At 33.4% G+C, this 13,825-nt stretch overlaps 1 protein-coding gene across 3 annotated transcripts in view; it reads right to left on the reverse strand.

Moving 5' to 3' along the window:
* NUP153 (nucleoporin 153) overlaps positions 1-13,825 on the reverse strand; it is an 80,227-nt gene that overhangs the window by 34,727 nt on the left and 31,675 nt on the right. For all 3 annotated transcript variants that reach the window (XM_063096715.1, XM_063096714.1, XM_063096713.1), the window contains exons 6-11: positions 12,093-12,209; positions 11,952-11,996; positions 11,781-11,834; positions 9,483-9,629; positions 6,698-6,750; positions 6,319-6,445 (exon numbers count right to left, since the gene is read on the reverse strand). In XM_063096715.1, coding sequence (XP_062952785.1) covers positions 6,319-6,445; positions 6,698-6,750; positions 9,483-9,629; positions 11,781-11,834; positions 11,952-11,996; positions 12,093-12,209 — 543 coding nt within the window. The remainder of the gene's footprint in view (positions 1-6,318; positions 6,446-6,697; positions 6,751-9,482; positions 9,630-11,780; positions 11,835-11,951; positions 11,997-12,092; positions 12,210-13,825) is intronic.

Consider the following 13,825-nt stretch of genomic DNA (forward strand, 5'->3'; position numbering starts at 1 on the left):
TATCAAACTAAAAAGCTTCTGCACAGCAAAAGAAACAACAGAGTTAAAAGAAAACCAACAGAGTGGGAGAAAATATTTGCAAAATATACATCTGACAAAGGATTAATATCCAGAATATATAAGGAACTCAAACAACTTTACAAGAAGAAAACAAGCAACCCAATTAAAAATTGGGCAAAAGAGCTAAGTAGGCATTTCTCTAAGGAAGATATACAAATGGCCAACAGACATATGAAAAAATGCTCAACATCACTCAGCATCCAGGAAATGCAAATCAAAACCACACTGAGATACCATCTCACCCCAGTTAGGATGGCTAAAATCCAAAAGACTCTGAACGATAAATGCTGGCGAGGTTGCGGAGAAAAAGGAACTCTCATACATTGTTGGTGGGACTGCAAAATGGTGCAGCCTCTATGGAAAATGGTATGGAGGTTCCTCAAACAATTGCAGATAGATCTGCCATATGACCCAGCTATCCTGGAATATACCCAGAGGAATGCAAATCATCAAGTCGAAGGTATACCTGTTCCCCAATGTTCATTGCAGCACTCTTTACGATAGCCAAGAGTTGGAACCAGCCCAAATGTCCATCATCGGACGAGTGGATCCGGAAAATGTGGTACATCTACACAATGGAATACTACTCAGCTATAAAAACAAATGAAATACTGCCATTTGCAACAACATGGATGGACCTTGAGAGAATTATATTAAGTGAAACAAGTCAGGCACAGAAAGAGAAATACCACATGTTCTCACATATTGGTGGGAGCTAAAAATTAATATATAAATTCACACACACACACACACAAAAACCCGGGGGGGGGGGGGGAGGAAGAAGATATAACAACCACAATTATTTGAAGTTGATATGACAAGCAAACAGAAAGGACATTGTTGGGGTGGGAGGAGAGGGAGGAGGGTGGGAGGTTTTGGTAAGGGGCAACAATAACCAACCACAATGTATATCGACAAAATAAAAGTTAAAAAAAATAATAATAAAATAAAGTTCATTAGACAAAGGAAAATAAATAAATAAATACATAAATATCTTAGAAACATTACACTTAAAAAATAAATAAATAAAATAAAATAAAGAGAAAAAGATAATTTAACAAATAAAAGATGGTCATTTCAACCCTGTCTCTCAATAATTGTATAGCTAACCATAATCCCCCTCCTAAAATTAAATAAGCACATAGACAATCTAAGAAATACTATCAGTCATTTTACTGACTTACATCATCCAATACTATACCCAACAACTGAAGAACATATATATTCTTCAAGAATTACCAAGCAGACCACATGCTGGGCTGTAAAACAAGCCTCAATACATGTCAAAACATTAAAATCATGATCTCAATCTTTCTCTAATCACAATGAAATTAAATTAGTAATCAATAAAACCTCCCCAAAATTTAGAGATTAAACAAACTTCTAAATAATCCATGGGTCAAATATGAAATCAAATGGGAAATTAGGAAAAAACCATAAAATCACAACTATAAATCTTCTAGAAGAAAACAGAAAAGAATATCTTTGCAGTCTGGGGACAGGCAACAGTTTCTTAGGACACAAAGAACAGTAAAATTAATGAAACAAACAAACAAAAAAAGATAAATTCAGACTTCACAAAATTTAGGACATCTACTGATTAAAAGACACCATTAAGAAAATGAATAGGCAGGCCACATTGGGAGAAAATTTTTAAGACATGTATCTGACAAAAAGTACTTGAGTCCAGAATTTATAAAGATCTCCTATTACTCAGTAATAAAACAACCCAATTTTTAGAAGGGCAAAAGATTTGATCACACACCTCATCAAGTAAGATAGACAAATGCCCGATAAGCACATAAAAAAAGAATACAATATTATTAGTTATCAAGTAAATATGAATTAAAATTACAATGAGAAACCACCATACACAAACTGGAATAGCTAAAATTAAACAGAAATCAACTATTGGTAAGGATGCAGAGTAACTAAAATGCTCATTGTTGGCAGAAGTATAAATGCACACTTTGGAAAACAGTTGGCAATTCTTTAAAAAGTTAAACACTTAACATACAAACTAGCACCTTCACTTCCAAGTATTTACCCCAGGAGAAATAAACATGTTTCCAAAAAGACTTCTACACATTCAGAGCAGCTTTATGCACAACAGCCCGAAACAGAAGAATACATACTGAATAACTCTATTTATATGAAGTTAAAGAACAAGCATAACCAATACATCGTGGAAAAAATGAAAACAGTGATTGTCACTGAAGTAGAACATGATGGAAATTGACTAGGAAGGAGCAAGGGAGAACTTTCTGGGGTGATGAAAATGTCTTTTATCTTGATAGGGGTTTGGGTTACACAGATGTAAGCATCTGTCAAATTCATTAAATGGTAAACCTAGGAATTTTACATTGTACTACACAAATTTTTGCATGTGTGTGTGTGTGTGTGTGGCTGGCCACAGGGATTGAACCCTGTACCATGGTGTTACAGCACCATGCTCTAACCAACTGAGCTAACCGGCCAGCCAATTTTTGCAAAATTATAAAAAGAACAAGTATGTTACTCCAGTTCATGCTACGTATTGGGGGGTGAAGTGTATTGATGTCTTCAACTACTCTGAAATATACCCCCCCCAAAAAAGATGGATAGATGGATATTTAGTTTGTAAAGCAAATATAAGAAAATGTTAGAATCTAAGTGTTACGTATGAGTATTGACTGCACAATTCTTTCAGCATTTCATATATTTGAAACTTGTCATAATAGATAGGTGTGAGAGGCAAACAAAATGCTTCTGGCTATTTCTGTAGGGAAGTTTCTTCTCTATCCAACCTTTAGCCTTATTTTCTTGCCTTTAGAGCCCTAGAAACAATCATATAACCTACTATTTCATGCCAACTCATTAAGCCAGACACTTGACTACACTAGTCCTTTATATTACTGACCTTGAACCAACTCTATAATTTGATTCCTATTCCCCCAAATTTTGATTTAGTACATCATAAGTGGGTCCCACTAAACTAGAAGGAAAAAGCCAAGAATTCTGCCAATTGGATGCTTACAGACACCTCAAATTGAACACATCAATCAAGTTAATTTGAACACTAATAAAATATTTGATGACTTACATTATATGTGTTACCTTTGTAACACCTTTACATGGGTTATTTCTCACGTGTGGTAGATACTACGGTTGTAGATGAAGAAACTGAGGCAGGGGAAATCAATGGCCTAAAAATCATATAGCAATAGGGGCTGGCCAGTTAGCCCACTTGGTTAAAGCATGGTGCTGATAACAAGGGGAAGAGTTCAGATCCCCTTACCAGCCAGCCACCAAAAAAATAAAACAAAAATCACACCACTTTTAAGTGGCAGACATTCTACAGCTACAACCTCAGTATATTTATTCTTATTCCCATTTTACAGATAAGGAAACTGAGGAGGTACAGGAGGTTATTTTGACCAAGGCCATACAGCTAATAAATGGCAGCACTGTACATGACAATAACAAGCAATTAAATCTCTCCAAATTCTGTCTTATTATTATACACTGCTTACCTGTTCTTTATCAATGAGCTTTTTAATTATAAAAATACTTACAGATTGGTATCACCGTAGAGGCAAAATGCCAATATGTTTAGTGACTACAATTCTTACACATTTTGTTACCTAAAATGAAAGCTACAACACTCTATTTCATACTGCAAAATATATTACTTTAAATACAGAGCTCTATTAACCCAAATGTTTAGTGAATCAAAATACACCAAGCAGCAATAGTATCTGAAATTAGGATAATCCGTTAACGTACTCCAAAATAAATTTCTTCCATTTGACCTTTCCCAAGGCCCATTAAAATACCCACAAAAAAATGAACTTTCAATCTTTTGCCAAAAATTCCCACCAACTCTAACTGAATTAAGAAACAACTAGTGGTCCTAACATACTTGATATCGGGGTGGGGTGGGGGCAGCATCAGATTCAAATAACTATAGAAGTGTGTATCCAAACCTACTCTATCTACACAAAAAACACGGGGTAGACAGAAAACTTGGGGCAGGCATCCACTAGTACCTCTTTCCTCAGAAATGTACAGACTATAACTCCAGTGTGGAACAGAGCCAGGATAGAAGGAGTTGGCTAAGGCATCCTGGGATGTGAAGTTGGCAGTTGATCAGAATGGAGAGGGAGGGGCCCAGAGAAGGTGACGAAGACGTGGGGGAGGAGACGTAGATTTTCCACAAAGCTCCTCTGGTTAGAATACCAGGCAATAAGAACAAAACTAAATGAATTAATAAAACCAAAAACCTGTACCAATACAGCAAAGTCACACAAAACACATCTACTAGACAGCTAAAATTAACCTTCAGGTACCAACCTGAGCTTTAGCTTATGATCTTAGAAAAAAACTGAAACTGAAGGAAATGAACAAATTCTATATGATCTGTCATCTGGAAAACACCAAACCAAGCTAATATTTTTCTTTTCCTCACACAGGGATAAATAAACTTTAGAAAAGGTGGGGCCACAAATTTTACCAGGAAATATAAGCTCATGTATAAGCCTGTCCAAAAATAAGCTCATGTAATATTAATCAGAAAATAAATTCCTTATACATACAAGGCAAGGCAACCCATTTCTTAACTGTAATTAATAAATTCTACATTAAGAGCTTTATTAACAACAAAGGAAAACTGGTTTGCTACAAAACCTACAAAATTTTACATATTGTATGATCAATGGCATTCAAGACTAAAGTTTTCTTTCAAGATGGTACAATACACTAATACATTCCCTCTCTTTACAACACTCCAGCAGAGTGACAAGCAGAGACTCCTCAGTGAACTATAGAGCCTCCAGACCAGTAACTGAGTCAAAGTCCCTAGGATAATTCCAAATATCATGACAAGGCAGGCTATATGGCAAAAAAGTCCAAACTGCCAAAGAAGTCATGATTCTGGTGAGCCAGAGGCAAAATTACAGAAGTACTAACTGGAAAAAAGGAGAGGTAAAAAGTGAAAAAGAAAAACCTCCCACTCTAAACAAGCCTGCAAAGCAAAATACCAACAGAAATGAAGAAAACTAACACTAAGACATCCAACAACTTCAATCAAAACATGATTTCACAGTCAACAGAAACAGAAGACCTGTGTTTAAAAACCTAAAAATACATTCCTAAAATACTCGTGGGTCAATGGAAAAGTCACAAGTGAAATTTTAATAAGAAACAAATGACAAATGATAGCACTCTATTTCAAAACTTAAATGATCCAGCTATGTTGAAATGCAATAAATAAAATAAATAATAAATAAAAAATCTGAAATGAGACCTGTGCTCAACTCAAAGTAGATAGAAAGTCAACAACAGAGCAACCTACAGACAGAAAGGTTATTTTAACCGATCCTCAATTAGTCCCTATCTTTTCCAGACATGATCAGAATATATAAACAACTCTTCCTGATAAAAGATATAACCCCATAGAAAAAAATGGATAAAGAGAAAACCAAATGGCCAATAAACACATGAAAACATGTCTCCCCTTCCCTAGTAAACACAGAAATGCAAAACAAAACTCCAATAGCATACCACTTCACATTCATCACACTGGCAAAAATTCAAAAATTAACAAAACCAAGGACTGGTAAGGATAAAGACCTACTGTCAGGTGGAAGCATTAAATTACAAAACTTCCCTGAAGAGTAATAAGGCAACATCTAATATATTTGAAGATATGTATCATCCCCTATAATCCAACAATTCCATTCCTAGGTAAATACTCCTAAAGAAAATATTGAACATGTGCTGACAGAAAAGTACATAGTCACCTTAGCAGGTATTAGAAATCAACCCAAATGTACCATAATGGTAGAATGGATTAACTGTGATAAATCTTCATACTGGATAAATATATAGCAGAGAAATTAAATAACCTATAGCTACCTTTCACAACGTAAATCACACACAAAAAAGAGAAAAGGGGAAGTGAGAAAAATATATACAGTATTAGTCTATTTATGTAAGTTATAGAAATGGGCAAAACTATACAGTAATACCCTAAGGGTCAAATAATTCCAACTGCAAATTCCCTTATTTGAAGAATTATGAGGGTTTTTTTTTTTCTTTCTTTCTTTTTTTTAATGATACCCATGAAACTTAAGGTACTAGGCTAGGTTTTCGGACTGTTTCAATGGCAGCTTATTCATACTCTGGGTCTCCCAAAACTCCACCCCTCCAGAACTTCCCTTACCACCACCACATCAAATCTTTTAATAAACCTCAAGAGTATTAAGAATATGACCCTACCTCTTCCTCTGGAGGTTTAGAAGCAACAAATCGTGTTCTCTCTCGTCTCATCTTGCCACCTCCACCACCTACTCCAGAAGACAAACCATTGGCTGCAGGCATACTGAAATTTGGGTATGAAAAGCCACTGACAAAAAGAAAATTAAAATAATAGATATATTATTCTTGCCCATAACTTGTTAACAAACCTAAAAACCTGAACTGTTCACAAGTAGGAAAATAAATATACAGCTGAATGTGATCTTAAAAGCTGACAGATTATTTTGGGTAAAGGTTCTATTTTTTAATCATCTTAATCTTCAAAAAGGTATATGTAAATCAAATATGGACTTTATGAATTAAATATAAAGAAGTTTAGCTGTATGTTAAATGACATTACCTTTCTCGTTGTTCTCTATTTTGTCCTGGTGTCATATTTTTTTCATATCCAGTCTAGAAAAAAACACATTTGCTTGCTTATTTGTTTTAATTTTCTTAAAATCACTCTTCTTCCTATGAATTTTTAATATCTGGAATCAGGAATTTGATGATTTTTTTAGTTAAGGAATCCTGAAATTTGCAACATATACCCTGCCTTCTGAATGATAACCAAGAGTGATTATTCATATAAAATTTCACTAAACTATCCCTTTCAATAAAATGGTAGTATATAGACAAGTTAATATACTTACTAACCACAAAAATACTCTTACTTATCTTTTTTTGCCTATTAAATGTGTGAGCAAAATTACAAACAAATTCCTTTTGAAATAATTCTCTGCAGTTTGAAGTCCCTCCACTGAAAGGAATCAAGGCTCCTTAGAGAAATGGCTGATTACAGGGCTGAGCAGGAAACAAACAAGATAAGCCTGAATTATAATATCAAAAAGCAACAAAACGCTCAAAAAATGATGCAGACATATTAAAAGGATACAGGAACCAGTTCAAAGGCAAAATACAGAATAATTTGAGCATCAAAATAAATAATGCTAATAAAGGTTTATAATCTATTGACTGTAAGAATTCAAGATAAGATAAACATGAAAATAAGTAAATATATAGTAGAGAAAGAAAAACTCCCTCATAGTAGAAAGCCAATTAATAAATGCAGAAGTAACACTAGAATTAGAAAACCACCATGTGGCAATCTACAAATAATAGATTCAGGCAAGAATCATCAATAATGCTAATACTAATGGGTGAAAAGGATGCTTATAGTATCAAGGTTATCTCCCCACAAATACTTATTATCTACAAACACTAAAATGGTAACTTTACAGTGGAGAATACCACCTTAACTAATGATCACATCGCCAGTAATGGGACAAATTGATAGCAGGTGCCTCCTAAACACTGAGGAGAGCACAGCATCCCTTTGGTGGTATTACTGCCAAAAAAAAAAATAAATGGAATCTAATCATGAGGAAACATCAGACAAATCCAAATTGCAGGACACAATAAACTGGCTTGTACTCTTCAAAAATATCTATGTTGTGTAATGCAAAAAAACCAACAAGGAACTGTTCTAGACTAAAGGAGATGAAGAGACATGAAAACTAAATGCAAGACATAATCTTGAAATTTTTCCTTTTGGGACTATTAGCAACATCTAAATAAAATCCGTAGATAAGATAACATGTACCAATGTTAAGTTTCTCATTTTGATTATTGTTTTGCATTATGTAAGGGAAGTCCTTGTTTGGAGAAAACAGAGAAAAAGAAAGCAAATGTAGAAAAATGTGGAGTTTATGAAATTTTTCTTGCAAATCTATACATCTAAAGTTCAAAATTTTTAAAGTTTTAATATTAATTAAAATGTATGAAGAGAGATAAAGCAAATATGACAATATGTTAATGAAAGGTGAATCAACATAAAGAAGTACATGGGTAATCACTGTACCATTCTTCCAACTTTAAGATTAAAGTTTTGGGGTTGTTAAATAAGATTAAATATAAGCAAAGGTGAACAGTAAGATGCTATGTAAACATAACAAACATATTAGTTAAATGACACAAGAAAACAGACAAACCCATAATGTGAGACATTTTTTAGGACAACTAGTCTGGTCTCTCTTCAAAAACAAACATGCCCAACATTTCCACTCCTAGCTAAACATCCTAGAGCAATGAAAACATATGAAAATCCACACATACAAAAATCTTGAACACTAATGTTCACAGCAGCGTTATTCATCATAGCCAAAAAGTGAAAAGAACCCAAATGTCCATCAACTGACAAACGGATAAACAAAATCCAATATATCCATACAATGAAATACTATTCAGCCATAAAAACTAAAGGAATGATGTACTAATACATGCTACAACATGGATAAACCTTGAAAATACATGTTAAGTGACTACTAATGGGCACAGGATTTGGGGGGAATAAGGGTGGTGGTAATAAAAATGTTCTAAAATTGACTGTTGTGATGGCTAAACAACCAAACAATCCTGTGAATATATTTAAACCACTGAACTATAAACTTCAAATAGGTGAACTGTATGGTACATGAATTATATCAAAAAACAAAAACCAATGAGGTCAGGTGAGGGTTTGGGATCTAGAAAAACAAAACCAAAAACAATGTCTGAACCTTGCTTGGATCCTGGTTCAAAAAAGCAGTTATAGGGCTGGCCAGTTAGCTTAGCTGTTTAGAGCACAGTGTTATAACACCAAGGTCAAAGGTTCAGATCCCCATAACCAGCCAGCCACTAAAAAGAGAAAAGAAAGGAAAAAAAAAAAAGCAACTATAAAAAACATTTGAACATGGACTAGATATTAAATATTAGGAAATTAATAATTTTCTTAGATGGGATAATACAGAAGAAAGTACTTAGGAGATGCATGCCAAAGTCCTTATGGGTCAAAAGACAATGACTGAAATTTACTTTCAGACAGTTCAACAATAATACAAACAAGGCACAGATAAAGCAAATCTAGCAAAATCATTTAATCTAGATAATGAGTATATACTAGTGCTTATTAGTAAGCACTAATTTAGGATTTGATCAAAGTGACAGTTACTTTAAAGGCATAGCAATTCACAACAATCACTAATTCACAAACTTTATGCATTATATAGTTGCTAGACTACAATGGCAGTGTACCTGTATTTTATGTTACTTATTCATATTCATTCTAACCAATATTCAAAGACTGGTGAAAATAAACACATACTCACACTGTGCTTTTTATCTATTCTTTGATTAGTCTTCCTCAATTCACCAGATGGGGTCAGAGATGGCTTAAAGTAAACAGTTCGATTTGTTGCTATGGAAACTGGTTTTGGGGTCATGAGTCTCTGAACTGGGGGGTGCTGAGAGTCCGCCTTATAAAGGTAAACAGACATCAAAGACAAACATTTATTTTCATATATATCAATGACTCATATCTAAACATTATTTGACAACAGCAAATGTGACCTACACACCATGAGTACTTCCTAGGGAAATACCCTGTGGATGTAAACACATATTAACAGGAAAAACTGATAGTAAAGGAAAGAACCAAGGATATATTTTTATTTATTGATATACTTATGTATATGCATATATACAAATAGTTCTGAAATGGTTTCATGGATAGACTATATTTTATTCCAGACAATTACTTTTCACACACATGTGCATGCACATAAAAATGGTACTATATTAGAAACGGCTGCACAAATCTAAGCTTTTATAGAGTCAATTTTAAATATATGAACTAAAACTGATTATTGCTAAATTTTCTCCAAATTACTATCTATATTTGCTTCAGTTGCCAATCAGCACGTTCTTTTTAAACTAGCTATGAAAATATTTGAATTCAAAAAAATATGAGAAAATCCCTCTCCAAATTGACTTTCCTCTATTGTTATTCAAAAGCCAAATAAAAATCCTTATACTGTTAAGTCTAATTGGCAAAACACTAAGACTTTCAGATTCCGAAATGAACTGGTGTTATTATCTAAGCACACAAGTGTTTTTTTTTTGTTAATGATCCTTTGCTACAATGAAACATAGTAAAAATCCTGTTGGTGTATGATCACTATAAAGCCAAGAGGTTCTACTCTGTCCACAGATTGTAATACTATGAATAGTGTCCTTTCACTCAGCAGCAGCTGGGAACAACGTTGGTTTCCAGGGCAAAGCCTCTGTGTAGTTAGTAGCTCTTTCTTAAATCTCATCACAGGTGCAACCCTGCAACTCAATGAGACAGTCCATTTTGTAGACTGTTGAGATTACATCCATGAAATATGAGCTATGATACTGTATTTTGGCTTTTTATTTCCTATCACCCATTAATAAACTGTTATTGATAATCAACCACTGATAAAAATTTTTATTGATAAAAATTTATATCATGGCACAATTTTTAAAATGTACTTTTTTTTAAACAATCTGATATAAATGGGGGTCTGAGAAAAGCTAACAGCTTATATTAATCCCATCACAGTAACTAAGAACAGATGCCCTCTTGCCTAATTACAAATGTCTAGGTAATTCTAAAAATTCAGAAGCAACACTTCCAAGAAAAAATTCAATGTTAGCTTTCTTCTCTGCATCAGAATTTCATTAAGAATAACTATTAAAACATCAAGGTCAAGGGTTCAGATCCCCATACTGGCCAGCCACAAGACAAGAAAAGATTTAGGCTGGCCGGTGAGCTCACTTGGTTAGAGTGTGGTGCTGATCACACCAAGGCCCAGGGTTCTATCCCTGTGGCCATCTACCAAAAAAACCAACAAAAAAAAAACTATGCTTTACAACTTTACCAATATCTTGTATATAATCCCTGCAATTATAATTTTAACAATTACTTTTGGAGAATTTGGTGTTGTAATAAATACTTTCACAAATAAAGATATGGGAATCTGCTTTCCCTTAAGGACACTTAAACAGCCAGAAATATAACTAAAAAAAAAAGACAACTCTTTAACCCAAACTATCAAGTATGTTTTTCCACAGTAACCTCTAAAGCTACTCTTAACCCAAATAGAATCCACTAAAAGCGTATGAGGATATAATCTACATTATAGTTTTTACTGGCTTCAATATCTTGGAACAGTATTTTTGGCTAGGTGATGTGTCAAAATGAAATTCTATTATACTTAATAGATTTGACATAATGTTGGTTAATGAGGAAAGTTTACAAAGATGACTGTTCAATGAGGGCTTTAGCTCACTGAACTTCTAACTACTAAACACTACAAGCTTTGTTCACTCCTACTGTTAGTTATCAAAGGTATGAGACTGTCAAGATGCTGAAGATGGGAATAACAAATAACCAAAAAATGCTGAATGAGAATCTACTACATACACAGCATTGTCCCAAGGCCCTCAGAGGAGGCTACAATGTCCAAGTAAAAAAAAATCTTATTTTTCAAACATGCAATCCCTATAATGATTATCAACTAAATCCAATTTGTGTACTTGGTAATGTTAAACATAATAAAACTGCCAACATCTTAAATAACTAAATGCTGAAGAAAACTTACTTTTTCCCTTTTTGCCTGAAAATCTGTGATATCTATGCCACTCCTATTAAGAGGCTGAAAAAAATAAAATACTATTAGAATAGACATAAAATTCTTAAAAACTTCATTATACATATATACATACACATATGTGTGTATTTATCTTTAAAAAAGGTTTGAAAGTCAACTTACAGAACTCAGAGGAGAAGAAACAATAGATGGAATTCTTTTTGCATCCTGTTAATGTTGAAATAATAACAAAATTAAAATTTTTTTTCATCAAACTCAAATTTTGTTACACTCCTGTATTTAGTTATGATGTTAAAAATTTACCGCTAGAGGACTTGACATCTTCTCTAAAGACTGCAATATTCGCCGAGCTGTTGAACTGGTCACACCGTAAGATTGTGCATTGAGTTGCTTAGCTTTCATCTGTCTTCTGACTGGTGCCTATAAAGTAAACCCTATGTTATTTGTTGCAAAGTAAAATGTAAGGCACATATTTCATGCAATGAAAATATTTACAAAATATAATGGATGTCCAAAGTAAAATAAGATTAATGTGTTAACAGCAACTTATCTTTGGGTGGTGTCATTAGCAGTAAGTTTTTTTATTTTTTTTTCCTTTATGCCTTTATAGAAATTCTCTGCCTGAGAAATCACTGTTACAATCAGAAAAGAGTCATCTTGCATGCACCACTCTAAAGAAAGATTGCCAGTTATGTTACGTGGAGAAAAGAAGTCAAACGGTAAAAAGTTCCAGCATTGCCTTGATCCACTTATCCCTTATATTTAAATCAAAGAACATTAAATTAATGAGAACTGAATTAAGATATCAGTTATCCTGGGTATTAAATAACATGTAATTAGAGTAAATTCCAAGATAGCTAAATGAAGAGACTGTAGAATCTACTACAATGGAAATTTAAAATTTTAATACTAATAACTTGTTTCTCAAAATTTAACATAACCAACAAAACATATTTAAATACTTTGATATTTCTTAATATTAAAAAATGGCTTTTTTAACTTTCTTAAATCTGGGGTTAGAAAAAATAACATAAAGAATAGGCAAGTACTCTTTAATATACAAGCAATAAATATACTTCCTTTTCTCAAGAATGCATTACAACATTCCAATAAATAAGAGGCTACCACAAAAACAAGTAATTTGGCAATAAGTAATATAAAAAAAAATTACAATCAAAATATAACCCTGTTTTTATAAACAGCTTAAAATCTGTTTATAAAAATTGAACCATTACTACTTTAAATAATATCTATCAGATGCCAAATATTCATTACATTTTCAGAATAGCTGCAATATTCTACATTAGTTTTACGAAGAATCTGGTGCCCACTAAGGATTACTAGTCAGGCTAGAGGCTTTGGCAAAAATGAAGAAAAATTAAAATATCCTCCAAGGAAAAAAAAAAAATAAAGAATAAGAAAGATAACAACAATACACACACACACACACACACACACACACACACACACACACACACACACACACACACACACACACACACACACACACACTCTCTCTCTCTCTCTCTCTCTCTCTCTCTCTCTCTCTCTCTCTCTCTCTGTCTCCAGGAAAATATGACAGCCTGTCCTATCACTAGAGTCTACTGGCCTCTCATGGCCTCAGTTCACTAATCAATAAAATGGAACTAAATTTGAGAATCTTTACTCCCAGCTCTGACACTCTAAAGAAGGAATAGCAAATAGATTTCATCCCAAATGTCAATTGCAAATATTTAGAAGCCTGTGTTGAGGACAATTCTAAGGGTATGTCAGGACTTAGCATTAAAAAGTATAGGTCTTGGGGGAGAGGGAAAAAAAAAGTATAGGACTCAGTATTAGCAATGAAGAAAGAAGTAGCAAGAGCATACTCTATCTATTCTATGAAGCACAGGCTTGCATCATCTTAATTTCTAACATGCTGAACTATTTTAATTATAAAAACTTTTAAAAGTAATATGATTCAGCTTGAGCTTAAGAAAAAGCACCCTGCATAACTCCAACATCCAGTTAACACTTTCTTTTATAACAAAATATTG

Source organism: Cynocephalus volans, chromosome 5 (genome assembly GCF_027409185.1).
Source record: "Cynocephalus volans isolate mCynVol1 chromosome 5, mCynVol1.pri, whole genome shotgun sequence".
Taxonomy (NCBI): Eukaryota; Metazoa; Chordata; class Mammalia; order Dermoptera; family Cynocephalidae; genus Cynocephalus; species Cynocephalus volans.